We start from the raw sequence: 27835 nt of genomic DNA, 5'->3' as shown, positions 1-27835 counted from the left end.
TGGAGAAGAACGAGTGTTGCAAATCGGTCACAAGGAAACGGAATTACAAACATACAGTAGCACCAATGCAAATACATAGCTACGATCGCCAGCTGCTGAGTTGCAGCGGCACTACTGCCGATGGAGCCATTGCCAAACGCAGTAATCGCTGCTCTTCTCGACGAATGTTGCAAAATAGCATCGAGGTGAGAAAAAAGCTTGGCCGCACTAAGTGGTCTCGACTCTCGTTCCATCTCACTCTCAAGTACAGTACAACCTCGTCTCAGACAAACAAATTCGCACGCATTGCGCTGCATTGTAAGCATTTTGATTTGAGACGAGGTGTTGGTGCACGTTTCGTTTCAAGCTACTTTTTATGCCTTTTTCTTCTTCTACCCCAGCATATAAGCTGTGTTCTAAAACCCGGGAGCATAAATCAACATCGTCTGGCGTACATGTAGGTAGTATGTGTGTAAATATAGAACAAAGGAAAAAAAAAACGCAATCCCCATGTTTTTCAAAACGGCAGCTGCCTTATCAGACAATGCGCCTCTATCTCCGGAGAAGCGCAAGAATAGTTACATACACATGGTCGCGTGGTCCCCTAGTCCGCTCGATGATGCGAGAATGAGAGAGATACGTGTATCAAGCTGGCCACTTGACTCGCCGCATCCGGCTCACGGAACAATGCAAAGATCAAAAAGAAGCTGAGTCGCGCAGAGCTTTCCCGTTCAGAGAAGTCAGCCAGCTGAAAAAAAAAAAAAAAAAAAAAAAAAAAAGCACATGTCCATGGAACAATGAATATGTCATGCCCACCACACTCTTTTGGCGCTTTCTCACGAAAAAAACAAACCCCCCTGCTGGAAACGCGGGAATCTCGGGCGGGCATGCAGCTCCCAGCATCTGCGCCTAGACTCAAAGCAGTTCGACCTGCTGCTGCAGCGGGCTTGTCCACCTGGTGCCAATTCGCAACAAAAAGACAAATATACATTGAACAAGGCATCAGGGTCGAGCTACTGTAAAGATTTCTAACACTAGCCGCGGCTACTGCGCGCGCGGGCTGAGCGAAGAGAGACAACCGAGAGGGAAGAGGCTATGACGACATCGAGCAGCTAACGCACCGATGCGTAGAATTCCAGCCAGCTTCTTCTACCAACTACTTTTTTGCCCCGTGGACGCTGGGCGACGAATGAGAGTCCGCGGAGTCGGGCGGATCTTCTTCTCCCCCAAGACCCTTTTTCCTTCACGGCCCGGGGCAAAGATGGCATCCCGCGGCGCAGAGTCCTGATGGATGGATGATGCGCTTTGTGATGCACATCGGGTAACCAGCCAAGATCGGGATTTTCGCCCTCGTTTTAACGAGATTTGCTGCTTTGTACTGTACTTTGCATGGTCGGGCTTGAGCTTCAGTTGCTCTCCAGGTTCTTTTAGCGAGCGCATCCCTTGTCTCTGCTCCGCAACTCATCAAAACACAGACAGACAGCTTAAACGAGCGCTACAAGAATCCCATTTTCGATAAAAGTGACGACACAACAGCTCTGTAACTTGTCCACCATCACGTCAGCTCAGCTCAGCAGGATCGGGGGAAGCCTCTATTTGCGCCTCGCCCAGCCAGCCCAAATGCAGCGAACTCTATACGCTGCGCTGCGCCTCGTGGTTTTGCCATCGCCGTCTCTCTTTACCCAATTGCGTATTCTGCTAGCTCTAGTCATGCGGCGTAGCTTATTTTGAGCTATGGCTTAGCCTTGTATGCTGCAACACTATTTTTCTACACATTCAAGTGTCGACGATTTCAAGCATCGTGAGCACCAGTTTCTGCTTTTTCCGTGTTGGATTTTAAGCAGGGAGATTGGTAAATTTCTTTTGACCCCATGTCCGATCACATCACACCACCTGCCAATAGCTAGAAATGGCCAGATCCGCCCGCTCCGATAGGCTAGGAGCCATTTTAGTCAAGAAAGAAAAAAAAAGAGAGGAGGGAAGCGAAGCGGGCCAGTCTAAAGTCTCCGATGGAGACGATGGCTCGCTTCGTCCTTGAACTAAAGAGAGAGAAAATCCATCTTGATCGGTCGGTCAACGCTTGAAGTTTTGCGATGGCAGCAATTCAATGGTTCGGTCCAGACCCATAAGCCGAAATTGTCCCTCTGGAGGATAAGAAGAAGAAGAAAAAGAGGCTCTAGGTATTTTCTGTGCCGTTGCCGCTGCTTGCTGCATGTACATGCAAGGAGAATCGCCACACGAATCACACCACGATCCATGCGCTTTGTATTCCCCCAGGCCTGTACTCGGCTTACACGTGTAATTTGTTGGAGTGTAGCGCCATTCTAATGAAAGGGTTCACTTCCTTAATTTCTTGGCAAGGGAACAAGCAAAGAAATGATACTAACCAACAAAAAATACCACAAGTACGTACTTGCATGCGCCGCGATCTCAAAACCCCCATCGCCGCGCCAAAAGCCACGATCCTTGCTCAAAGCCTGGCCCCCCCCCTTACCTTGTTGCCGTGTCTGCTTTCAGTATAGAGCAGCGCTTTGGTTAATTGCGTTTCTGGGTACTATTTGCTGGGCCAGTTTCACGAGACCCTAAATGCTGATGGCCTCGTAAGATGTTTCCTTATTCGAACCTCGCAACCCCATCTCAATCGAGACTATTGCCACAAAATAGCATCACAGAGTATAACGCCTAATAAGATACAGAGTAATTAATAGAACCGCCCGCTTCCCTGGTCGTTAAAATGACTAGAACTCTCCCTCTACGGGAAGCGCCTCAGCCCAACACCTTGCATATCGCACACCCCCCCACGACCAACCAGCTTAAAATTGCATGTAGCTCTTTTGTCTCACCTCCACGAAATGAGCCACGTAAAAAGCTCCGTTCAGATGACGAGGACTCATCCAAGTATAGGTACAGACTGGCACATTGGAGACATAAAAAGTCTCAAAAGTGGTACACGCAAGAAACAGAAATCAGCCCAACGAGCAGCCGCCAGCACAGCCCAAAACCAAGAGGATCAACCAGCCACGTTTAACGCGTACACACTGTAGATCTAGAACCTCTACGGCAGCAGCATCCGGTAGGAATCGCAGGATAGCAGCTACTATAGCTTATACCACGTATACTATGCCGTCAATGGATATAACAGCTATCTATACCGCACTCTGCCCAGTCAATCTTCTTTCTGCGTACCAAAGTCCAGTTGGCTGCCCCTGCATCGAAATGCCGCGGCTCCAGTACCCTTCGTCCACGTATATGCAGGCATCTTGACCTTCCCGGGGCCTTGTTTTTTCCCCTTGTACAACAAACAAAACAAAGCCTCATTTGTGAGTCCGAAAGCATCAACCGGACCGGGCCACCACCTCTTCTTCATTCCCGTTGTAATATCCATACTTTAGCCACTCCGTAAGCCTCCCTAAAAGGGCCGCGCCGTACCTCGCATATACGGGACGAACGGTAGGCATCTATCTGCATGCATGCATGCACGTACAGCTCTCCCCTTTTTCCTCATCCACCGGACACATCACCGCCTTGTCTAAGCCTCACCCGCTTTTCCTTTTTTCCTAGAAGCCTCTCACCGATGGGTTATCCGATCGAGTGGTCAGCACGTGTCAAAGTCCGCGTCTGTATCCACTCCGCGAATCGGTTGACCGATCTTGTCCATCTCAGCCTCCCAACATCCAGGTCGAAGAGGGGGGGCTCGCCCAGGGTCTTTTGCGAGCCAGGGGGCGATGGATATATCACGTATAGAAGAGCGGTGGTGAAAAATAGTACCCGGTAGTAGGTAGTAAACGTAGGACAGATAGCTCCGGCTTCTGCATAACAATCATGAGTATTCTGTCGTGATACTGTTGTGAGATATGAGTGTGTAACAGGCAATTTGTCCACGTGCTCTTCGAACTGATATGTGCTACTGCTTCATACAACACTTGTTTGGAGTTGGTACAACATGTTCAATTCCAATAAATTAGATTGATACGTGTGTAAGACGAATCCTTACCCTATGCGTGGCTAGTTAAAGGACCGCCATCCTCTTGAAAGCCCAGTCGTTCCAAGGAATAGTCTAGTTGCATCAGTATTATGTTCGCGAGATACATGACAAATGCACCGCATTGCCTTCTGCCATGTTTATAAGGAGAAGTTATCCACCACCTCAATTTCATTGTCAAACACCCCAGCTGTTGCTCAACAAGGCAGCCAGTCCACATGTAAAAGTAGCAGTAGTAGTAGCAGCAGTAGTAGTACTAGATAGTAGTATTAATATGTGAAAGGTACTATGAGTAACTTCTCAGCACAAGCTCCCTAAATATCCTTCTCTCCAATATCCAGGCCTCGTCCTCTATCTACAACCGCGCATCCCCATCCTCTCTCTCCTTTTTATTTTTGATAGCAAAGCAAACAGCTTTCCCCTGAACGCCAATATCCCCTAATCATGACAAAGCTCTGATTCCATGCAATCCAGAGCTGGTAGAAATCATCCACCTGCAAGCAATGCTTCATGAACCGCATAGTTCCTGTGTCAAGTTGAAATACATCGATTCCATCCCATGCTCGTTTAGGTACCGCTATGAATGTGATTACCATAGCCGTACATCTTTTGAGACGCAGGCCATAGCTAGCTGCGTCTCAAAGCCACCTGAACGATCTGGGGCTCTAGCCCATATTGCCGGCTTTGCGGCCAGACTTTTTCTTATCGCCACCCTGAGCACTTGGTGGGGGGCTCTGTTGTGAAGACCCGGTGGCGGTTACCTCGTCCTTGCTCTTCTTGCTCTTCTTGCTTTTTGACTTCAGAGGCGTTGAAGCTGCGAGGCTAGAGGACGGCGGGAGGGGAACTGGAGATTCCTTGGGTCGGGAAGTAAGCGGGATGTTGGGAAGTGGAACAGCCGTTTGCCGCGGCGCAGGGACAGGAGTCTCAGGCTTCGCCTTCTTGGAAGACTTCTTCACTGCGCTAGGAGTGGCAGCTGCTGGTTTTGAAGGAGTGGCAATAGTGGTAGCTGATGATGAGAATGCTGATGAGGGGATAGCTGGTGGTACAATTGGTGTCTGTTTCTTGCTGAGCGTGGGCAGTTCTGTTCCAAGATCAGGACTAGAGGCCCGAGCCACCTTCTGTTTCTTGGGTTTTGTCTCTGCAGACTTATTCTCCTCTGCTAGCTGCTGTGCAGCGGCCGAGGCATCATCTTCTGAAACATTGTGCTTTCTCTTGCCTTTGCGGTCGGCTTTGGCGGCTTCATCGGTGCCCTTCTTCGTATCTTTGCTCTTTGACTTCTTGGCTGCTTTTGGAGTCGCCACCGTCTGGGGTGCCTCCTCCATCTCGACATCTTCATCCTCAGGCGTATCTGCTCCAATATTGCCCATCGGAGTGTTCACGCCAAAGGGCTGGTACCTGGCCCTGAGGCCCTTTGGCTGAGGTCTAGGCGCACGACGAGGCGCAGGGCCAGTAGTAGACGCGCCAGCACCACCAAGGCTTGTAATTCTCTTAACATGCATAGTCTGATCAATCTGTTGGCCAGCTAGAAATGAGTTAGCAACTGATGGGTAACCTAGTTAAAAGTAGCTACTAACCCGAACGGTAATTGGAATCGCCGGAAGAAGGAATCAAGATCTGAATCGAGCTTCTAGGCGTTATCGCGTCAAAGGTGGCGCCATAGTCTTGGCCATCATGAGAAAAGACAGGGCCACCGAACTGCGATCGGTCCATAGGGATCTCCATATTTTGGATGACAGAGATGGGGACATTGGAAGGAACTGTAAAGTACCAGACTTGCTTGCCTTGCAAGTTTGCTTCGTTGCAGATTCGAGCTACATCTTGTCCATTGGCTCCGTCATCTCCCTTGCGAAGGGTAAAGTCGGGAGTGATGAATTTCGGAACTCCAAGTTGCTTGTCCATCTCGCGGTCAGAAATTTGCATAGATTCATCAACCTGATCGTCACTCTCTTCTGCTTCAGAAGCCTCAGCCTCAGCTTCAGATTCGGATTCGGATTCGGATTCAGTGTCCATTGACGAATCTTTTAATGCTTTCCTTATAGCTTCGGGATCTGTAGCCTTGGGTGTTGCAGGTACAGGCTTTAGGGTTTTAGGCGTCGCGGCTACGGGCTTTGCAGCTTTGGGTGTTGCGGCTACGGGTTTTGTGACTTCGGGCTTTGTAGATTCCTCTTCGTTGTCGCTTGATTCCTCTTCGCTGCTCTCTTCACTGCTCTCCTCTTCGCTAGAGCTGCTTGACTCGTCTTGCTTGGTGACAGGCTTGGTACTCTCTTTGGCGGTGGCCTTGGTGCTTTCTTTGGCGACGTTCTTGGTATTTGCTTTGGCGGCGGCCTTGGCACCCTTCAGAGCAGCAGGTATGGTGAGCATCTTGGCGACAGCTTTAGATGTCTCATCATCATCACTAGAGTCGTCTTCGCTCTCCTCTTCAGAGCTGCTGCTGGACGAATCCTGGGCGGCGGCAGCTGGCTTTGCACTGACTCCGTTTGTCTTCGCTTTCGGCTCACTTTCTTCTGACTCTGATTCGCTGGACGAGTCGCTCGAGGATTCAGACGAGGACTCTTCCTTCTTCAGGAGCTTTTCTTTCTTGGCGGCAGCGGCTTTCTTGGCAGAAGCAGTGCGCTCGACGTCGCTATCGGCGATTTCTTCGTCCCTGCTGCGCCGCTTGGGAGTGGGAGTTGCGGAAGGCTTCGTGCCATTGGCGCCAATCTTCTTTATGAAATTCGTGCTGTTGTCTTCATCGCTGTCACTATCGCTGCTGTCGCTAGACTCGTCGCTGTCGTCATTGTTTCCGAAAAGGCTGGCATTGGCAAGGCCAGGCTCCTTCTTGACAGGCACAGCAGCCGCTTTGGAACCAGGCCGCCGGTTGTACTGGGCAGAGGCGCTGAGGCCCTTGTTGGTGTCCTCGACATGCTTGGCCAAGGAATGAACCTTGAAGGGCTCTTTGGGCGCCATTTTGGTTGAATTTGTAGTGCAATGCGCCTGGCAGGATGCTCAATGGGAGAAGTTCGAGGGTTTGCTGAACTTTTTTTCTGCGAGGCTCAGATAAATTTTGAGATGCTCTAGATAAGCCCCACCTGACGCGACCGAATCGGGGAAAGTTTGCTCTTAGGTGCGCGCTGATGGCGGGACGTGTTTGGAGCTCGGAAAAGTTTTGGCATTTTAGTGCGCTAGAGATCTTATCGATAAGCCCAATTTCAGCAGCTTCGGGGTGCCTATCACAAGGATCCATGGCTTACACTGGAATCTAATCTTTATCATGCTACTGGCCAAATTAATCTCACAAATCTACATTTTTTAATTGAGACTCGTTCACACGGTGCACGTATGCTTATTTTTGCCTCACTAACGAGTCTCGTTTGATTCAATCCATTCTCAGTTGCCCCTTTCTGAGGCCACCTCAGCATGTCTTCAAACAAGCGTCGTAAAGTCGATACTCCAACTGCTCCTTCATGTAAGTCTGCCGAATATCGTCGTGAGAGGCATTTTCAGACTGTTATAAGTAGCCTCGCCTACTAAGATTAGTTTATAGCAGCAGTAAGCGCCATAAGCGCACTTGCAGCTCGTCGTCGTTTGGTTGCCAGCACACCCGTCAAAGAGCCCAGCTCCTCTCCTGAGCCTGAAGAACGAGCATCGGCCAGGACGAATTCCTTCAACGTCTTGCAAAAATTGAAGAGCCAAAGTGAGCCGCCAAAGCCGCCGCCCAAAAGAAACGGGCCAAAAGGTACCCGTGGCGAGCCGAGGGCTACGGCACAGGGCAGTAAGCTCGGGTAGGTCGATTGTTATTCAAATCGCCCTTCTAATGACATATCCGCGAACTAATTAACGAGTTTTAATGCAAAAGGGATTCATCTATACAAGAGACGACTGCGACAATTTCTCGAACTACATTCTCATCCTTCTTACTAAGTAAGAATAATTGCCGTGTGACACCACAGGGCACTATTGCGTTGAAACTAAGAGACAGCGAGGTATGTTTGAACTCATTCAGTTTCATACTCAAATAGCGACTAAGAAGTTGCATCTAGAGATTTATTGTCATTGGAAGCTTTGGAATTAAGGTCATAGCTGGTGAGGTGACTGTTTTTGGAGCGACTCTCCGGCCATCAGACCCCATACACTGGATCCACGCACCTCATTGTCACGCAATTCCCGTTCTCAGAACCTCGGAAAAGGTCAGCCTCGAGCTTCACAATGACCCAAATGCCGACTCTCTACGGCGACTGAGCCGTTTATCCCCCCTATTCAAAGGCATATGGAGCGAATCAAAGGATGGATCTACAGAAACAAGCCCGGGAAGGGGGCGCACGTTCCAGATTGTATGTTAAGAACCTCGCATGCTCATCTATATACTTGGATGCTAACTCTTTACAGGTATGCAGCTCCGATGATGCTCCTAAGAAATGTATCATACAAGAGCTCTCATCCCCTCCAGCATGGAACAAAAAGCTAGCCGACCTCGTGTCAGTAGCCAAAGGCGGTCCTTTCACGACCCTCGTATGTGGTCCTAAATCTGCTGGAAAATCAACCTTCTCCAAGATGCTTGTAAATCGCATCTTGACGAGCGATACATCCACGGCTGCACGAACGGGTGTCGCTGTTCTGGATCTGGATCCTGGGCAACCTGAATATGCGCCTTGCGGGACAATATCTTTAGTTCAAGTGATCCGGCCCAACTTGAGTGCTGCCTTTACACATCCAGATCTCGAAGATGACTCGTACAAAGTCATTCGATGCCATGCTTTGGCGTCCATAACACCAGCCGCAGCTCCGGAGCACTACCTAGAATGCGTGCTGGACCTTCTTGACAGCTACCGAAGACAACTCCGTAATTGCCATCTTCTCATCAACACCCCGGGCTGGATTCTGGGCACTGGCCAAGACTTGCTGGTTGAAATCATCACTCGAGTCAACCCGCCCGAGGTCGTCTACATGTCTGAAGATGGCCCTGCGGACGTTGTCGAAGTTCTGCGCGGTGCAACAAAGAAGACCTTTACTACACTTCCCTCACAGCCATCTGAATTTGCTTCTCGAACCGCCGCTCACCTACGAGCCATGCAAGCCATGTCATATTTCCACTTGCAAGGCCAGGGCAGCCCGAGTTCTGGGCAACGGTCAAGCTGGAATTCTTCGCCATTGACGTCTATTCCCCCCTTGGCAAGTCCGGTACTCGGGCCCGGAGCGAGGAGTTTTTGGCATTTTACTATACGACTACCAGGCTCCGTCTGAGCTGCTTTCGGAAGCCATCAATGGCATGATCCTTGCAGCTGTTGACATTGAAGACCCTAAAGCATTCCGCAACCTCGCCGAAACAGCGCAGTCACCAACGGATGGCATGGATGTAGATGGCTACTCTGCTATAAATACCGTCATCTCAAACACGGCTGAAGGGCTACCATACATCTCAAACACAAACGACAGCACGCTCAATCCTCGCTTCTCTCAAACCGTCGGCCTCGTTCTCGTCCGAGGCATCGACGTCGCCACCAAAACGCTCCATATCCTCACTCCCATCCCACCCCAGAGAATAGAGCAGATACGACTGCAGGGCCGACAAATCGTGCTGGTTCACGGGAAATTCGATGCGCCTACCTGGGCTTACACAGAGGACTCCTACGAGCGCACGCGGCAAGACGACACCAATACTGACAAGCCCCTCGAGATTACAAACGAAGACACAAGCGAGGACGAGGACGAAGATGACGTTGGTGATGACGATGGAGAGGACGCCACAATGGCTGATATGCCGCTGGGTCAAAATGCCGGCACTTCAACCGCCCTGCCGTGGGTAGAGGTTCTACGGGGAAATCAGAAGCGGCCAGTCGGGTCGCGTGTGTGGAGAGTGCGGAGAGACCTGGGCCGCAATACCGGTGGTGACTGAGCATAGGGGGCGAATGAGTCGGGCAAGAACATTTCTCATGAGCCAAGTATTGGCATCAAGGGAGAAAGGGGAAAAAATTGCGGGTGCTGCGGGGGATTGACCAATGAGCTTTGGATACAGTGTCTAGAGCGCACAAGGTACGAGTCGCGTCCTTGTTGTAAGACAGAACGTTGGTCAGAAATGACCCATGATTACTTAGGCCGAACGTGGGGAAAGCTTTGAACTTCAAAGGTTTGTCATGGCTTCGTAAACGCAACACAAGAGCCTTGATATATATACCACCAGCGCTGGTCGTTTAAGAAATGAATATGAGGACGTAGAATGCGAATATACACAACGACAGAGCAATTGTAACAAATAAACCTCTTGACTTTATTACCGCCGATTCTTTTTTTTTCCTAGTCAAACTACAAGGCGTCTACATCGCGCACTGCCAACATGGAAGCATCCAAGGTCGATGTACTCATTGTCGGCGCTGGTCCAGCCGGTCTCATGCTCTCTCTTTGGATGGCCAAGCTGGGCATCAAGACGAGAGTAGTGGACAAACGAACGGGCAAGATTGTCTCTGGCCAAGCTGATGGGTAAATAAGTCATTTCTCTTTCTCCTCTCATGCAAGAGTGAATGAAGATGGAGGGGTAGAACAACTGCTTGTACTAGGAACTAATGCACGCAAACATCACAGCTTTCAGTGTCGTACCCTAGAGATTTTTGACAGCTTCGGAATTGGCCAGAAAGTATGGCAAGAGTCGAATCACATGCTAGGTGAGAGATACGCATTATCCATACTGCCCATTCACTGGTGGTGGATGCATGTAAGCTAATTCAACTTGACGAATTACAGAGGTCAGTTTTTGGAACCCAGGCGAGGATGGCAAAATTCGACGCCACCACCGCGGCCCCAACACGCAGCCGAATCTCTCACGATTCACCGAGTCTGTGCTGCAGCAAGGCAGGGTCGAAAGCTTCCTCATCGACACGATCCGAGCATCTACCTCCCCGAAACACCCACTTGTTGAGATTGAGCGGAGTGTTATGCCGGTAGCATTGAGCATTGACGAAAGCTGTGTGAATGATGAAGACGCTTACCCCGTGGAGGTTACGCTGCGGCATCTAACCGAGGAAGAAGCTACTCCAACGCAGAGGCTAAGCAATTTGCAAGATGGGCTGTACAGAAGCAACCTTGCCGAGGATGACACGGATAAGCTTATTGCCACTACACAGGGCGTCAGAGAGGAAAAGGTGCGGGCCAAATACGTGGTGGGATGTGATGGAGCGCATTCATGGGTAAGAAAGACACTGGGCGAAGGATTTGAGATGAAGGGCGAATCAACAGACGCTATCTGGTGAGTTCCTTTGGTCCAAGGCGTACAACAATAGCAACGCTAACAACTTGCCAAAAGGGGAGTGTTGGACATCGTCCCCATCACAGATTTTCGTAAGAGCTTTCTCTGGAGCTGGCTGTGGCCCATTAAGAGAGAGACTAACAGGAGACGGCAGCGGACATCAGAAGCAGATGCATGATCCATAGTGCCGAGTTCGGAGCGATCATGATCATTCCGAGAGAAAACAAGCTTGTTCGAGTGTACACGCAGCTCAAGGAAGTATCCACAGGCACTGGTCGAGTCGATAGATCACAAATCACGCCCGAGCTAATCTTGCAAACGGCGAGAAAGATCCTGAGTCCATATACCCTTGACTACCATTACATTGACTGGTAAGTCTCGCCTGTCCGAACGGCGTTTGATTACGCCGACTAGAGGAGCCTATCAGGCAGATACACGAAGTGCTGCATGCTAAATGAAACATTGCCAGGTGGACCGCATATCAAATCGGGCAGCGAGTGGGCGACCGTTTCAGCAAACACAATCGAGTTTTCCTTGCAGGAGGTGAGCAGAGCGACCTCCTATTGCGTGAGAGAGGGCGGAGCCATCAGGTTTGCTAACACACACGACCCAGATGCGGTGCACACGCACTCCCCCAAGGCCGGCCAGGGTATGAACGTCTCGATGGGAGACACGTACAATCTTGGATGGAAGCTGGGCCTCGTCTGCAAGAAATTGCTGCGGCCGGAAGTCCTAGACACATACGAGTTGGAGCGGAGGCAGATTGCCAGGCAGCTCATTGCGTTTGATCACAAGTTTTCTAGACTCTTCTCGGGACGGCCTGTCACAGATGACTCTAGCGAGGGGTCATCCATGAGCGAATTCCAAGAGGCGTTCCGGGAAGCACAATTGGTAAGCGGAGCCTTTCTTTGCCTGGCGGATACTGGTTGGAATCTCCCCGGTCCTGAGTCGTGGCGAATGGGCTGTCCAGCTGGATGGTGTTGTCCAGATTTGGGCAATAGAAGCAGGCTGCTACTGGCTGCAAGCCTTGTTTTCCTCCTCTTGCTAATCTGGACCATAGTTTATCACGGGCGTGGGTATCCGCTACCAACCCAGTCTCCTCGTATGCAGGGAAGACGGCGACACTGGAGGAGACTTGGGAGGAGGCCTTCAGGCTGAGACAGCGCCCCAGAGCTCGGCGGCAAGCACAGGCGGGCTGGCCACAAACTGCAAGCCGGGCACACGGTTTGCATCGCAAAAGGTCATGGCCCAGTCCGACGCTCGGCCGTGGGAGCTCCAGCTGCAGATGCCGTCGGATGGACGCTTCCGCATCGTCGTCTTTGGCGGCGACATCTCCCAGGCCACGCAGCTGGCCACGGTCAACGAGCTCGGCGCCTGGCTGCAGGCCAATCTGCTGTCGCCAGCAAAGTCGCCGCGCATCAGCCTCGCCCCCGGTCCAGACCCGCGGGGAGGATCAGGCTCGTCGCAGTGGATGACGGATCAGGACCCGTCCATTGTGGACGTGCTGCTGGTGCACGCGGCGCCGCGAGAGAAGATTGAGCTACTGCAGGACTTGCACCAGGTCTACCATCCCTTTGACAAGAAGCTCGGCTGGGACTATGGCAAGGTGTTTGTCGACGGCCAGACGCATCACGAGGGCCACGGCAGGGCGTACGAGCAGTTTGGCATTGATCCGGCCCGCGGCGCCGTTGTTGCGGTGCGTCCCGACGGCTACATCGGGCTTGTGACGGCGCTGCAGGGAGAAGAGGGCTGGAAGCAGCTGCAGGCGTGGTTTGGAGGATTGCTGAGGTCGGTCTGAGTTGGAGGGGAGATTGAAGTCGGTGGTGGAGAATGGATGGAGCTGAGGCCAATGCTAAATTGCGAGTCCGAGATCAACAATGGGATTTCTGACCGATTTCTGGCGCTGGATTGCCTTTTTTACGGGGGCTAAGAGCGCTATAATGGCACTGGGTTTAGCGTTCTAGGGCCATCGGCGTACGCTTTGCCCGATTTGTAACTGAGAGCCGAGACGAAGGCAACGTCATGTGAAGGCAGCAAACGTGCGGCTGAAGGCCTGGAGCACACGGGGGGCTTTGTCCAGAACGAGGAGAAGCTGTAGAGGTATGCAGGCGGGTAGGTAATCTTAGGCAGCCGTTGGGCTGAATGAGTAAATCAATGTTTGTGCGTGGCATGGTTGTTTTCTCGTTTGCTTTGCGAGCACTTTGTACGTGGAGCAGTAATGGGTGCTTTCTGTTTCCCGTTTGGGCTATATAAGCGTTGTTTGATTGGTGCACACAAGTACATGCATGTGGTTTGAAGCCGGGAGGAATCATCTGAGCCATGATACAAGTAGCAGTAGCAGCAGCAGTAGCAGCAGTAGCAGCAGTACGAGTCCCGTCCTCTGCTGGGCGAGACATGCGTCTGCTCCATCCCCACTGCACCGATAGCCTGGCACGCACTTCGGAAAGTGAGCGAGCAAAAAGCAAGATCAGGGGTTGCATTATTCTAGACTCTGGCACGGTGTTGAATCCTCCGAGATCTTGTCGTACTACTCTGTAGGCCGCCCAAGTCGGTACATGTAGTGGTGCTTTCTGTTATAGGTTGGTACCATGTCATTATATTGACCATGAGGTCTACATGCATGTGGCCATGCCTCTGTCTCCCATCGAGCACCTTTCACTCACAGTATCCGACGTCCTGTTTTGCATAATGGGCTGGCTACATGTGCATATGCCCGACTAGCGAGAGTAGCATGGGCTGGACCAAGTTCTAACGGTCCTGCAAGTGCATGGAGCAAATACGACGCTGTAAGTGAGGCTGGCCAGGATCTTGTGCGCTAGCAAGTGCGCAACTCCACAAGAGACAAAGACCCAATTCTAGCTGCCCCTCACACAGGAGATGATCTCGGAGGATCAAAGAGAAAAATAACGGCGAGGCCCCTCCCATGCCAACAATAGATGGACTGCATCCGTGTGCGCCATTGGCTGTTGCGGACAGGGGGTCTCTCTAGCTTCAACCGTCTTGCATCTTGCAGCGGAGTCTGATGCGTCTGGACTGCGCTCGAGTCGAGCCACGACTGCTTCTGCTACTGGCAACAGGGATGGGAGCTGTAGACGTGCATCCATATTGGGGGGCCGTCATGGCGAAAACAATAGTTTTCAAGGACAACTGCGCTGTAAGAGGGGAGCATCGAACCAGAGTTGCCACCGGCCTGGACAGTCACCGAAGGACATGGGCTGGACGAAGGGGCCCGCTGCGGGACTGGAAACGGTGCGATAGAGGAGTTGAGCAATCACCGTATTATGAGACCCTCCGAGTTGTCTGCTGCTGCTGTTTATCTCTGCTGGTAGGGGGGTAGATTGTTGACTTTCCTGCGTCTTATTTCCCTCACCAAGGCTGAGATCGAGCCCGGGCTCTTTGGATACCTGTATCAGTATATATATTGAGCGAGTTGCCCGGCCACAAGATGCAGAATCACAACCACACTCCACTTCGCCTCATCTCGTTTGATCTCATCTCATCTCACTCCCCCCGGAATACACTCGGTATTGCCATACGTTGCCATACTATCTACTGCTAGTCCCTGCACTAAGACAAATCCCCCCGCTGAGCGTTGCCACCGACCATCCACCAGCTCCACCGGCCAACAGGCTTTCGGTTCAACTACCGAGACGCCCGTGTGTTGGCACCAGCTTTAGAGCTGCCCTCCGCCCGCTGCCGTTCAGTTGTTGGCCGTATCTCCCCCCTTTTTGCTTTCTTTATGTAAGAATATTTTCCTTCTTATTGGAAAAAATTCTTCGTCGACATGCCGGATGCGGTTGCAGAGACAGCTCCGTGCATCCAAGCACAGAATGCCTTGATGGCTGGGGACTTTCAGAGCGAGACCCAAACCTTCATTCGCTCCGCCTGTACGGAGTGTAAACGCCGGAAACAAAAGGTGCGTGAATTTTAATGCCGTGTCCTATCTAATAATACTGTTTGTCAATGATTCTACCTACCCTCGCTCTCAATCATCAAAGATTTGCCGTCGTCTGTTGTCTAACATGCTTTATAGTGTCTCCGGCACTGGCCATGCCAACACTGCGGCACTAGACGAGTTGGAAATCAATGCATCTTCCGCACAGTTCTTGATGTTCAATCTGTTGATGAACGCAAGGCTCAGATAGATGATTTCCTATCACGGATGAAGGGAAAATGCTGCTTTTCGCATCCCCCTGATGGAGAAGAAGTAGACGATAATGATGACAGTACTGAGAAGGACCTTGAGCAGTTTGGATACGCCCCTACCATGAATTCGGAGATACGCGGGTCTTGATCGATGCCATCAAGGTAAATTTTATATATGGGACATGTATTTTACTAGAAGGCGTTATAACACAATGTACAAATACCTTGGAGACCTGCTAACTTTCGGCAGTTGCAAACTTACTCTTGTGATTCAGCTGCTATATTCTGAAAGTATTGAGGCAAAAATGTCCATGAATCAGTATGATAGGTCTATATGAGAAGCAGTAGTAGCAATAGTAGCAGTAGTAGCAGTAGTAGCAGTAGTAGCAGTAGTAGCAGTAGTAGCAGTAGTAGCAGTAGTAGCAGTAGTAGCAGTAGTAGCAGTAGTAGCAGTAGTAGCAGTAGTAGCAGTAGTAGCAGTAGTAGCAGTAGTCGCAGTAGTCGCAGTATATACCTACCTAGTAGGTAGGCTTTAGATCTATACCTAAGGAAAGGGGAAAAAAAGACTTCCCTTTTAATATGCCTACGTAATAGCATATATTATAAGAAATAATTATAAGAACTAGTAGATTTTTAAGAAAGTCTATAATAAATTGGAACTGGTCTTGTTGTCCCAGATTGCGGTGTGCTTCTCTTGCATACAGTGCCAGGGTGGAGGGCTTGGATGGTGCCGAATACATGTATATTATCATGGAAATCTAGCTAATCAGTTTATCTGTGATGCACATTCACAGCTTGAATTGAAACAAATAAGGGCTCCCCTGTTTGCAGCGATATGTCAGATCTGCTGATAAAACTCTACGACAGGGAGACTTACAGGGCCGCCTGGCATCCCCGCATTGACTACGGGAGGATCGATGCAGATTCCATCTCTAGATCGTAGATAGTGCTGTGGGGGCCACGAAGCTTGAGTTGGTAGGCACCTAGATGGAAAGAATGGATAGCTCCTTTACGGGATACCTTGTGCCAACTATCTGAGTACATTGTTGTATCTCTATGAGAAACAAATTCTCTTAGTTCTCTGTCATTATTACACAACCAATATTGTTGTCTTTTTCCATGTGGGAATGGTAGTAGCGTTTGATAGGGCATTATTAAGCACCTTCTTATATTTGAAGAACATTTTATTCGCCTTTGTACGCATTGTCTGCACGGAGCTTTGTATGACTTTGCGTGAAGATTCGGCTAAATGGCTGTCTTATTCATACTATTCACAGTGTAAGCAGAGATCAAGCAGGGCATGGAGCATAGGCGAATACATGAAAGATACTTGTGCTGCATGTTTAATGTTAGTAGAGGAGAGAAAAATAGTAGCAATAGATGTCAAGGAGAGACAACTGTCTTGTCGATAGAAAGATATGGATTCGTTCTCGAGCTGTTGGTCTGGCTCGTCGTGGGAAGCGTGCTGAGCTTTTATGTATCGAGTGTCTTAGAGATTTGTAAAGCTACACGTAGTTATGATAAAGACTGAGCCCTCGTTGCTACGTTGTCATGGCTCACGATGTCTTGTGTAGCGGTTGATCGAGCCAAGTTGGGGGAGCTGTCAGACTTGCCAGACTTATGATTGACAAAACAGTATGAAAGAGCTTTTTTCTTCACTCTCTTCTTACCGCCACGTGATTGCATGAATCTCATACTAGATACTCAGAGAATTGTTGAGCCCCTGTAGCATCCCCCCTGCCAATCCTGTGCTACCACTCTGCTGTTTTTTCCCAGCTTTTTTTCTCGGTAATCAGACATGGAGGAAAACAAAAATGAGAAAAGAAATGAGAGGAAGCGGAACGGCAGTGTCAGTAACAAGGGTTTGCTCAAGTAGCCATGCCAATGCACAACGCGTTCGTGTTCCGTGTTTAAAAAAAAAAAAAAAAAAGCAAAGAAAAGGGAAAGGGGGCGAGATTACGGGGCTACCACTAATTAGAGAAAAATCTGCTCTTTTCTTTTCTTTTTCCACATGTCGGATGAACGCCGCCGCTCCAATAAGCTGCCAGAAACCAAAGACCTCCATAGCTACTTCGTATAGAGGACATGCAAGCATATCGAAAGGAGTAGGGGTGGCAATCCATATACATGTACCCTGTACACGAGACGAGCGGGAGGGGTGAAGATGTCGGAAGTATGAAGGAAATCGTGGGTAGAGGGGCGTACGCCGGATGCCGAGTACGTGCATTCACCTGCGTGGATGTCGTAGAGGCGCGAAATATGCGCATTCGATACGCTATGCGCGGCATTATGAGTGGTGAAAGCAGCGCTTTAGACCACATGTAGGCTTTGAGGCGTGCGTATTCAAGCAAGAGACAAAAGCACCCTGACGGAGGGATTCACCCCTTGACGGAAGCCGAGGCAACTTGACAGTCTGGTAGGTGTCTCTATTCCCGCTTGCCAAATACTGCGTTGAGCGTGCCCTCTGAGCTTCGAATTCTCATATACTCAAGGTCTCTATCAGTAAGGGTGAAAACGAAGGGAACTACTGGGAATGTAAAGAAAGGGTAGTGTTGATCTTGAGGGTAACACAGGTGCGCGTAGTAGACAAGGGTGTCGGAGGGTGTCGGAGGGTTATGGGAATTAAAATGCCTAATAAAAAGTAATAAGACTGAAGCGAGTAGAGCTCGGCTTATTTTTTTTTTTTAAGAAGATCAATGCTGATGTCTATGTGGTATGTGTTAAAAGAAACAGGTGCTGCGCTGAAACATTGTAACAAGAAACAAGAACTAAGGCATGCTTTTTTTCTCGCCCTTTTAACTCGCTTTTAATATTTTTTTTCCCAGTCTATAACCCTTTTACCCAAGATTTCCAGACTTTGGCCTTGTAAACACAGAATATCCTTGAGTCCAGTATCGCATTGTTTGATCGTGAAATTGTTACCGTCGTAGTAGCCGCTTCTGGAGCGACGCCGTCCAACCAATCTAAATGTCGCTCATTTCAACGTCTTCCGTATCTGACTTGTTGTATCCTCCCTCTTTGAGTTTATCACGGCGGCTCCGTTCCTTATCTATTCGCTCGATCTGCCGGGTGACGACTTGTTGAAGTCGTTGGAGCTGTTGTTCCAGTTCCAGTTGATGAAAGGGTTGTTGAGACTGATGGAAGCACTGCTGGAGCTTCTGAATGGACTCATCAAGATGCTGGAAGTTCTGTTGGAGCTTCTGGAAGGGCTGTTGTAGTTCCTGAATAGATTGCTGGATCTGGTGGATCGACTGTTGAACGTGCTGAAACGGCTGCTCGATTTGTTGGAAGGACGGTCCAAGCTGTTGGACGGACCTAAAACATGAAGATTAGATGATATCCAGCAACCGAAACAGAACAGCTCCACCAACCAGTTTATGTTATCCAACAATGGAAGTATCGCCAGGAAGTATTCCATTTGGCTATCGACGATGTGCTCAGACATGATAAAAACTGGACAGCTTGTTGACTGATGTCGTTTTTTTTAGACCAAGTTAAACTAGGATAGACGAGGATATAAACGCGGTAGCAGACTGAGTTCTAGAGACTGTCCAACGTTTAAAGGTATGGGGCTCGAGGTAGTTTATATACATGTAATGAAAAGCTGAATCTGTATTCATCGCGACGATTGAGCCACCGCACTCGCGCTTGCACATACTTGCATAGCGACTACATAAACCCCGGGCACGTTTGCAAACTGGGCCCCAGAGCTATGCTCCGCAGAAGAGCATGGTAGAAAAAGGAAGAGGAGAAATGTGCATCGGCATGGGGGGGTCGAGTTAGGTCGGCATCATTGGCACTCGCGTAACCAGCTTGTCGCGAGTGTCCGTTTCCACGATGCTACTATCTTCGTCTTGTGCCAAATTTGATCCTGCATATCAATTATACAGCTTGTGCTATTCTTGAGGCTATTGAGAACGAGGGTCTGATAGTCTGATACGGTGCTAGAACTAGAGTGTATTGGCTACGCGCATGACGGCCTGGAGAGCGGACTTACGTGCGGGCTCATATTAAGGCTAAGCCGTAGAAAAAGGCAACACTGGAGGCGTAGGTTACCGGGGTGAATCCCAAGATGCCAATATTCTGTTGATGTGCGGGCGTCATAGGACAGTCGGACGCCTTCTTGTCGCCTCGTTTGCCGCTGCTTTAATTTGCTGTGTTGATCGGCACAGCCGTTTCCGCCAATCAAAGAGAGCAAGCATGTTTTTTCATACATCAAAAACACCAGTTATTCACCGCTTCTTTGCTCTTTTACCTACAAACCCGTTTTAGTATGAATTCTTTTGATTCGGCACACTCTATGTTTTGGTCTCGACGCTTGTCGCTTTGTACATGCAAGGGCGATGGGAGGTTCTGAGTGTAGGATTGCCTAGGTAGTGACTCATTTGCTGCACAAATGAGACTATATGCACGTGCAGCTCTCACGCTGTGTCATTCCCATGTGGCTGAAATGCTGACATACATGTGTTTATTTTCCAATGATTGGTCCGGAATCATGCTCCGTTCGAATTATAAACGATGGAGTAGTATATAAACGAGTCGTTCCTCTGGCAGGCCTGAGTAAAACGGGGCCGCAAAGCGCAGTAAAGGGGGAGAATCTGAAAGGTATTGCCTGCTATGGACTAGTACGAGAGAAGTACGTTAAAGAAAGGCTTTCCCAACAGCGTCTTGCAGCATTTATTACGGATGGGTATTACGGTGCCGGTTTCGCACAATGCCAAGGAGAGTGGCCTCACAGTGGCGCCCTGATACAGCTTCATTCCACACTCAGCCCTACAATCCACTAGACCACTATAGCCAAGGAAAGCAGTGGCTTGTAACTAGCCAAGAAAAGGAGTGCTATTCGGCATAAGAAGCTGAAGGACGATAAACCCTGCAAAGGGCAGTGGTAATAGCTTATAGGAAACCCCCCCCTTGTAAGAGACACGAGGTAGTGCCGTGGTAATACGTCTATGAGTTATTTGTTGTTATCGAGACATCGTAAAGTATCATCCGGTAGCAGCAGCATTGACCCCAATATGGCGATGCTTGCTTTTGTATATATCTGGGTACATGCATATACAAAGAGCTTAGGAGACGCTGCTCCATAACACAGGGTATAACCGGTAATACTTGATCTAGATATTGAGACCGGAATTCAACCCAGGAACCTAATCTCTCTTGAATCTCTGCAGCTCCAATGCTTCACGTAAATGAGAATGATAGAAGCACCCCAGGGAGCGACACTCATGGTCACTTGGATCCATAAGACTATGCTTATTCTGATATGAACTCGCAACTTGCAAGTTCATATCAGGGTAGGACTAGTGTTATGGATCTTTATGGATCTTTATTTGCAATTTCATGGTAGGATAGGAATAGCGTTATTGATCTCGGTAACTGGGAGTGTGGCTCCTAGGGGTGCTTCTATCATTCCCATCCTTATGTCTACCTATATTGTTGCGCCCATCGGTTCAGGTCATATCCAGCCGACCGGATGCAGTACCCTGTTTCCCCGGCCGCTTAATAAAACCCAGAAGACAAGGCTAGAGTGTCAAATTGCTATTTCTGCTTAAATGGCAAGGCGCTCTGCGGTAGTCAGGATTTCTTTATTCTCAGGCTCGTTCTGCTTTGGGCTCCTATTGTCTACTCACTTCGGTTGGTTCTAGAGTATATTTTCCCAAGTACGAAACTAACTGCTACCTAGTACCTACCTACGTACTAGGTACCTGTTTGATAGCCGGGTACGTACACAGGTTCCTAGCAGGTATGCCAACAAGATCGAAACTCCGTGTGTGGGGACCATTTACACCAACCCCCCCTGGACTTTTGCAGTAGCTGCTTCTTTTTCCGCCTGCCAAGTCTTTTTCGAAGTCCGTCATAGCCGGTCTGGCAATGAACTGATAACTGGCAGTGATTTTATCCTATTGGAAGTGAAGCTACAAATCCGAATAGATGTAATCAAGGAGGTGGGCAATCGGAGCTGTCAGTGCTGCTCTCTCGGACTGGAGGTACCGAATAGACACCAGTACACATTTGTATGCTCCATCCTTACCTGCTTTTACCCCAACTGTTACTCCAGGTCCGTATGACCTTTCGTGAGTTGAGAGGCGAAATCAACGAAGAACTGCTCGTGGCCCACTTCTAATACTGCATGTTACAATAGTCGTGGTTGGAGCGGAGACTGGCGTGCGGCCTGTTTCAGGTACCAATAATTGCTGTAAGGGGTGCGCAGGAGGCAGAGACCGGATACTGCCTGGTATTAGCTACCGCAAAATTAACAGTCATTGAGTGTCGGTAGGTAAAATGCGAGTCAGAATCCGGACCAATTGAGTGAGTGAAAGTACCTGTACATGTGTGACTGTACCAGTGGAAGCTTTGCTCTCCTTCCTACAGTCATAATGTGCCGTGTCTCGTACTCTGGCAGCTAGCCCGGTATTTGGATTAGATTGCAGGTGTATTCTGTTCAATCGGATTTGGCCATGAAAAACGAGCTTTCTTGTCTCTGGTTCCCACCGAATCGTTGCTCCACGCGCCTTCGTACCGCCTCGCGTCGCGTACACGACAGATTGCGCAATCCGCATAGCACCTTGCCCGCAAAAGAATGCCGTGCCCGGAATAGAATACGATTACGAGACATGAGTTGTGATTTTAATAAAAACAGTCCATCTGTTGCCTTGGGCTTGTAGCGTCTGCGGCCTAACCCGTGGCGGCCCGTCCGTAATTTCCGCTCTGCGAAAACCAGCCTAGTTGTCGGTTCACGTTGTTGGCCGTCGAGAGCTGATAAGGGCCGCAGTGGTGGCCACACACAAGCCCACGGGCATCTAGACCGGGCTCAGCAAACCGTGAATAAGTGCACAAAGTCGGGCTTCAAGATTTGGAAAAAAAGGGGGTGTGTGTTTTGGTTACAATTGCGCCGGCCAGATGAACAATCCCATCATTCTGCGGGCATCGCTTTCTCCTCGTTCTGCTTCACTCTTTAATAACTTTGAATTCCCCACAATTCCATCTTCTTTTTATCTTTTCAGCCAAATTGTTGAGTCACTAATAGTCACTAGTGCTTACGGTTATTTAATCTATGTTTCAGGTGCCTTGTGTCGAATATTGTTGAGGCACATCTATACCTGAAAGGGACCTTTCCACCTAGGGCGTGAACAACGCTCCCAGAAAAGCTGTTCGCTGCGTTTTTTTCACCGGGTGAATGGGAAAGGAGCAGTATTTCACTCGGGTTACATATTCGTATTAGCTAATGCCAAACCCTTTCCGTATCGCCAGGGTTCTCTATATCCATGGTATAATAATACCTGTAATCTGATGGTTTCGAGAATAAATGTGAGCATCAAGAAACAGATTGAACAAAACATCTCCAGTCTCTCTTTCCGCTAGTTAGACTTATTCCTCAGTGAGTCTAGCAAAGCGCCCGCGGTTAGGTCTTCCATTGAAAGTACACGATTACTTGGTAACAACGAGATTGGAGCTATAGGAGAGGAATTAGACAAATTAAATTAATATAGGTGGTTTTAATAGCAATACGCGAGGCATTCTACATTTTAACAATTATAAAGTCGTAAACTATTGTAAATAAACGGAAACGGGGGGTAAAAAGAGAGTCGGAGAGCTACCGATACTTACCTACATACCGCTTTGTAATACATATAGGAGACGAGTCTTGTATATCCATCTGCTACGTCCTCACCAACTTGTTCCCTGTTCCTATGCCCCAAGTTTCGATCATTCCATGTTATTTTAACTTTCTTTCCTCTCTATGACTTTTTCTTTTGGTTGCATTAAGAAATGATGCCACTGAGCTTTATCTTTCTCCTTGATACCTAGCCACGACACTGCATTTTCTCAAACGAGTCGTGTGAGTTTTCTTAATACCAACTTACGCACCTAACGCTTGCTAGAGCACTTCAAAGTTCTTCAAAGTTTGGTTCGAATAGAAAGACCACGCTTATTCGGACCATCAATGGAGTCTAGGGAAGCTGATTTTGTCGGAATACATTGGAATAGAGTTGTCGCAAATGAATCACTAATATGTACCTATAAATGCTTCAGGGCAAAAATGCGGTGACAAGCTGACTGGAAGCGTTTTGGCCTTCAACTCAGGAAGTGAGGATAATGAAGTCGATATAAAGTGTGGCTCCGCAAACTAACGTTATCCACCAGTCGCATACCGACGGCAAATGGAACGGCGTATGAGTAGTATTTCGTGCGGTGCTACGCAATCGCGGCCCACTTACAAGATCTGCGAAGTTTTAGCGATCCATACTATGGATTACTCCATGACTTGCCCCGTATTACAATCGTTTCTCAATAATTACAGAGTAAACTCGTAAACGCAGCGAAGCGTCAAGATGGATTCGTGCTGAACCTGGCGTGAACTAAGCTTTTCGCTTGAATCCTGGGCAAGATTGGCGAAAATTGGGGTCTGGTCGTAAGATCCCCGTGTATTGAATCTTCAGTATGGCCTTGCTCCACGGGTCAAAAACAGAAAGAACAAAGACACAAGGCTTATAGCCTCTCCAGACTGTAAGCGCTGTAGACAACAAGCATGTACATCATACACACGTCTGTACTTTCTGATCAGAAACAGTTTTGATCCCGTAATGTGCGAGAGGCATATTGCCAGTCGGTGAACGAAACGGGATAGCGCTACTGTAACCGCCACTTCACCACTGTTGATGAGATAAGCAAAAGTACATAATGCATATCGCTAGTATTTCAGAACCCAGCATTGAGCTCATTAGTCTGAAATAAGTACTGTAAGCAATGCATTATACGCTTAGAACCCATGGCGGCGGCCTATGGAACTTTGGTGCATTTGTACCTGTCTAAGAGACCAGCATTAGTAGTCTAGAACCTAGTGAGTTTCAGTTTTCACAGTGATACGTACTGGTAAAGAGCAGAAGGCGACCTCCCTTTTTAGTGTGCCTTTTGATAATATGAATCGTGAAGAAATCTCACAAAGAGCTCTATGCAGAGATGTAGCTGGATGTGCTACACCAAGTTGCGGTGTACAGAGTCAGGGGGTGGCTGTTTAGGATATTGCCGCATATAACAGCATAGAAACCCAGCTATGCAGTCAGTCCTCGGTGCGTATATATCCAAGTATTAGCAGCTAAAGAATTAGATAAATAAGAGTATTTTAATAAACCTAATGAAGGCATCGTTGCTGGGAAGAAAAAGGGGGTGGACCCAATTCATGGAGTGCGTATAGCATCAATCCGTTGCCGTCGGACCGCCACATCAGTCTAGGATACCCTGGAAACATAGGTAAGATTGAAGTCGAAATAGAGTTACTGCAAGTCATGCTGCTGGCAGCACGGGAGTGCTCCCGGTATGCGGTGATATGTCCAGATCGGCTGGCGAGAACTCCACGAGAAGCAGGCTAACATTAACAGCAGCCTGGAATCCCCGCATTTTCTACCGGGGCAACCTTCGGCGATTTCATCTCTAGATCACAAATAGTATTGTGGAGGCCGTGAAGATCGCGCTGATGGGCTTAGACCAAGAGTCGGTACCTCCTTTACAAGTTACCTGATACCAACGGCATCATGTAATGTCTTGATGACAAGAAAGTTCCTCTAACCCTCGGTCATTACCACTTCAGCAATCATTCTTCTGTTTTCCCGTGTGGAAATAATAAAGAAGTTTGACACGTGGCAAGCCTTCCAGCATATGCATGGTGAGATGAATACCTTCCTGCCACATATAGATAAGCAAGATGGATGATTCCGGCTGTTCATTAAATGCCGTGGGCATTATAACTTGAACAGTAGTTGATTCCGATGCATACACGCAGTCTAAGCGGACTTATGCATAGCTTCTCGGGGAGATACGGCTAAACAGCCGCCTTATGGGTACTGTGTACTTGTAAGCATGAATCGAGCAGGGTATGGGGGGTTAGACAGATACATGGAGGATACCTGATCTTATGCAGCATGTCAAAGGAAAAAAAAGGATGCTGCACACTGTTAAACGCAGCAGTATAGGGTAGGTAGAAACAGTAGCTGGTGCTAAGGAGACACGGCCATTGTCGATAGATCGATAGAGAGACGCGAAAACAACCGTTGAGGGGTTGGTCTGTTATAAGACGCAGACAGGCTGGGCATTTATGAAATTAATATAGACAGTATGAAGACATATAATAATAATTATGTTAATGAAAGAACTTGGTTTGCGATATGGCCAAGGTGAAAACGCCCTAGGTTTTGGTTGCCTGAGCAGCTGCACACAAGGACGCGCCACAAAAATGTCCTTTATTCTTTGTTTTGTTGCTCCCTTTTTGTCACCTCTAATACAAGAGTCTTATTCCCCGCATTGCTCCAAATTCTACGCTATCGTCTTATCTGGTGGGCCAATGCTACCACACTTCTGCGTGTAAGGCACACTTGCTCGTTAGACGTATCATTTGTATCCTTGTCAAGCAAATGCGACAGTTTATACATGTATCCTGTACATAAAAGGCGGTGGGACAAGGCCGGTGGGATGAAAAATGGGTATCAATAATACGCAAAGCACGTCAGCCGAAGAAGCCGCCACCTCTGTACACATGTGCCGTCTATAGGTTTATTCCATACCGTGTGGGCTGATCTTTTGCTAATAAATCTGTTTTCTCTCTCTTAATACCAGACTAATTGAACATGGAACTGCTTGCTGGCCAGCGCCATATGGGGCTGTCCATAGCTTCATGTAACGCGTTGGACTTCTGAAGGATTTCTGAGTAGTAGCTATCTCGACACGTATTTAGTACTCCACGACGCGCAGGAAAACGCGGGAAAACAATAATATTAATATTATTAATATTATTAGTAAAAAGAGCTAATTGCATAAAGGCGAGATAAAAGCGAGGGGACGGCCCTCTGCCTCTATGAAGCATGGCGTGCAGCCTTACATTCTTCGATCCACGCCATATTGGGGCTTCTAAGGCAGAGCGAGAGTGCTGGGGCTGGTCGCCTTTTTTTCCCTTGCCTTTCCTTTTTTTCCTCCTTTTCTTCACCAAGCCCATGTCTGCACGTTATACGTATCAGGACGATGTAGAATCTTTTGGCAGCCAATTGGAGGGCACGGGTGCAGAACCAGCGCGAAACTTGCACGGTCGCAGTGCTGTGAGCGACCCTGTCGATATTCGATACCATGCTACGGACCGAACGTCGTCGAAGAATATACGGTGTTTTTTTACAAGGAGCATTCCGGGAGTTCCATCTTCTTTTGGCAGAAGCGGAGTGACGGTTCGGTGCAAGTTGTATTGAAAGGTTGCCGGATATCGCCATGAGTTGCGCGTGCTCTCAAGATTCGTACGTTAGAGATCTGGCGGGTAGTAGAACATGTCCGTCAGTAGGAACGAATAGAGTCGGAGCAAACAGATAGACTCCAAGTCAATTCTAAGAAGATTCATGTGCTTTGCGTAAATAATAGCGTAGTAATACTGCGACAAAAAAAATTCTAGCAAGAAACAGAACTCAGGACACGCTTTTTCCCCAATGCTTTTATTCCTCCTTTTTATACTTTTTTCCCATCTATTTGCCTTTACATTTGATACCCAAACCCGACGCCATTTTGATGATGATGAAGGAAACCTCTATTCTATAATCGCTAAACTTTTCTAACGCAGTCCACCGTAAAGCTGCCAAAGCTGAAATAGCTGTCTCACAAATGGAGTCGCTCAATCTGGAGAAGTGCCACCCATCACGACGTCCTCCATATATGTATCTCCACGGTCGCGCTCGTCGTGTTCATCAGCGCGTCTTTGAACGCGTTGTGCGTCGATTTGTTCGATTTGACGGACGAGCATTGGTCGAAGTTGTTGGTAGATCCTAAGGCGAGGAGATTGGCAATCAGCGAGCAAACGAGGCAGAGAGCGGTTCCACAAACGAGAAAGCAAAGTCCATCAATTGAATCATTCGTACACAGTAATTTCTGTGATTTTCATTGCTCGTGTTGGACATGATGAGAACCGACTGGTACGGATTATGTACTCAAATTATATGAGGATTGTGTATAAGGGTTATCAGGAACTGAAATGTTTAGAGCTTGAGGTGATATAAAGGTGTATAATAGTGAAAAGACAGCTATGCATTCATCGAGATGAATGATTGAGCTTCTGCGCTCGCGATTCCATGCATGCCGAAAAGGAACCCCGGACACTCTAGTGGTCTGGGGACCAGAGCCACTCTCCGCAAAACGATACGATAGTAAAAAAAGGATAACACCAAGTTATCCAGCGCCCCAATTCTGTTATCCAGAACTCCAGCTATGGCGTGGGCCACTGCCGCTACTGCCGCTACTGATGCTACTAATAGGTGTGATTAGCAGGTGTATATTTTACTATACGAACTGGCTGGCTTATTTAGCTACAGCTGGGGCGGCGGATAATGAAATTGGGGTGCTAGAGAACTGTTCCTTGAAAAGAAAAAGAAAAGAAAGAAAAATCCATGCATGGTGAAATGGCCGAAACGGGCGACATCACTCGCCAACTACATAGTTGATCGCCAGAGCCCATCTCTCGTCACCGACCCTCTTGATTTGTG

The 27835-nt window shown here is 48.6% G+C and overlaps 7 protein-coding genes across 7 annotated transcripts; 4 read left to right on the top strand and 3 right to left on the bottom strand.

Annotated features, from left to right (window-relative positions):
• Nucleotides 1-2308: 2308 nt before the first annotated feature.
• TrAtP1_008429 (uncharacterized protein) lies at nucleotides 2309-7188 on the bottom strand. The gene is made up of 2 exons (XM_014086752.2): nucleotides 5536-7188; nucleotides 2309-5483 (listed from the first exon to the last, which is right to left on the bottom strand). The coding sequence occupies exons 1-2, from the start codon at nucleotides 6905-6907 to the stop codon at nucleotides 4627-4629; spliced, it is 2229 nt and encodes a 742-aa protein (XP_013942227.2). The 5' UTR covers nucleotides 6908-7188; the 3' UTR covers nucleotides 2309-4626.
• Nucleotides 7189-7357: 169 nt separating this feature from the next.
• TrAtP1_008428 (uncharacterized protein) lies at nucleotides 7358-9181 on the top strand (the record flags this gene model as incomplete). Its single annotated transcript, XM_014086751.2, has 5 exons — nucleotides 7358-7406; nucleotides 7485-7722; nucleotides 7797-7923; nucleotides 7981-8271; nucleotides 8327-9181. 5 exons carry the CDS (start codon nucleotides 7358-7360, stop codon nucleotides 9179-9181), a joined length of 1560 nt encoding a protein of 519 aa, XP_013942226.2.
• Nucleotides 9182-9206: 25 nt separating this feature from the next.
• On the top strand, nucleotides 9207-9833 carry TrAtP1_008427 (uncharacterized protein; the record flags this gene model as incomplete). Its single annotated transcript, XM_066113902.1, has 1 exon — nucleotides 9207-9833. One exon carries the CDS (start codon nucleotides 9207-9209, stop codon nucleotides 9831-9833), a length of 627 nt encoding a protein of 208 aa, XP_065969991.1.
• Nucleotides 9834-10271: 438 nt separating this feature from the next.
• TrAtP1_008426 (uncharacterized protein) lies at nucleotides 10272-12975 on the top strand (the record flags this gene model as incomplete). Its single annotated transcript, XM_014086417.1, has 8 exons — nucleotides 10272-10414; nucleotides 10517-10596; nucleotides 10676-11177; nucleotides 11235-11269; nucleotides 11332-11548; nucleotides 11647-11720; nucleotides 11791-12068; nucleotides 12238-12975. The coding sequence occupies 8 exons, from the start codon at nucleotides 10272-10274 to the stop codon at nucleotides 12973-12975; spliced, it is 2067 nt and encodes a 688-aa protein (XP_013941892.1).
• Nucleotides 12976-14556: 1581 nt separating this feature from the next.
• Nucleotides 14557-15624, top strand: TrAtP1_008425 (uncharacterized protein). Its single transcript, XM_014086750.2, has 2 exons — nucleotides 14557-15093; nucleotides 15211-15624. Exons 1-2 carry the CDS (start codon nucleotides 14962-14964, stop codon nucleotides 15469-15471), a joined length of 393 nt encoding a protein of 130 aa, XP_013942225.1. The 5' UTR covers nucleotides 14557-14961; the 3' UTR covers nucleotides 15472-15624.
• Nucleotides 15625-18286: 2662 nt separating this feature from the next.
• On the bottom strand, nucleotides 18287-19518 carry TrAtP1_008424 (uncharacterized protein; the record flags this gene model as incomplete). Its single annotated transcript, XM_014086749.2, has 2 exons — nucleotides 18695-19518; nucleotides 18287-18638 (listed from the first exon to the last, which is right to left on the bottom strand). Exons 1-2 carry the CDS (start codon nucleotides 18766-18768, stop codon nucleotides 18287-18289), a joined length of 426 nt encoding a protein of 141 aa, XP_013942224.1. The 5' UTR covers nucleotides 18769-19518.
• Nucleotides 19519-26970: 7452 nt separating this feature from the next.
• Nucleotides 26971-27253, bottom strand: TrAtP1_008423 (uncharacterized protein; the record flags this gene model as incomplete). The annotated part of the gene is made up of 2 exons (XM_066113901.1): nucleotides 26971-27121; nucleotides 27180-27253. The coding sequence occupies 2 exons, from the start codon at nucleotides 27251-27253 to the stop codon at nucleotides 26971-26973; spliced, it is 225 nt and encodes a 74-aa protein (XP_065969990.1).
• Between the last annotated feature and the right edge of the window lie 582 nt (nucleotides 27254-27835).

This window comes from Trichoderma atroviride, chromosome 4 (assembly GCF_020647795.1).
Source record: "Trichoderma atroviride chromosome 4, complete sequence".
In the NCBI taxonomy this organism is placed as follows: domain Eukaryota; kingdom Fungi; phylum Ascomycota; class Sordariomycetes; order Hypocreales; family Hypocreaceae; genus Trichoderma; species Trichoderma atroviride.
Note: the sequence above shows the minus strand (reverse complement) of the source record. Positions and strands in the feature narration are given on the sequence as shown.

Excerpts from the sequence above, each read along its gene's own strand:
- TrAtP1_008429 (XM_014086752.2), bottom strand. The coding sequence starts at position 6,907 with ATGGCGCCCAAAGAGCCCTTCAAGGTTCATTCCTTGGCCAAGCATGTC. Across the intron at positions 5,484-5,535 it reads CGATTCCAATTACCGTTCGG|CTGGCCAACAGATTGATCAG; the intron begins GTTAGTAGCTAC and ends ACTCATTTCTAG.
- TrAtP1_008425 (XM_014086750.2), top strand. The coding sequence starts at position 14,962 with ATGCCGGATGCGGTTGCAGAGACAGCTCCGTGCATCCAAGCACAGAAT. Across the intron at positions 15,094-15,210 it reads GTAAACGCCGGAAACAAAAG|TGTCTCCGGCACTGGCCATG; the intron begins GTGCGTGAATTT and ends CATGCTTTATAG.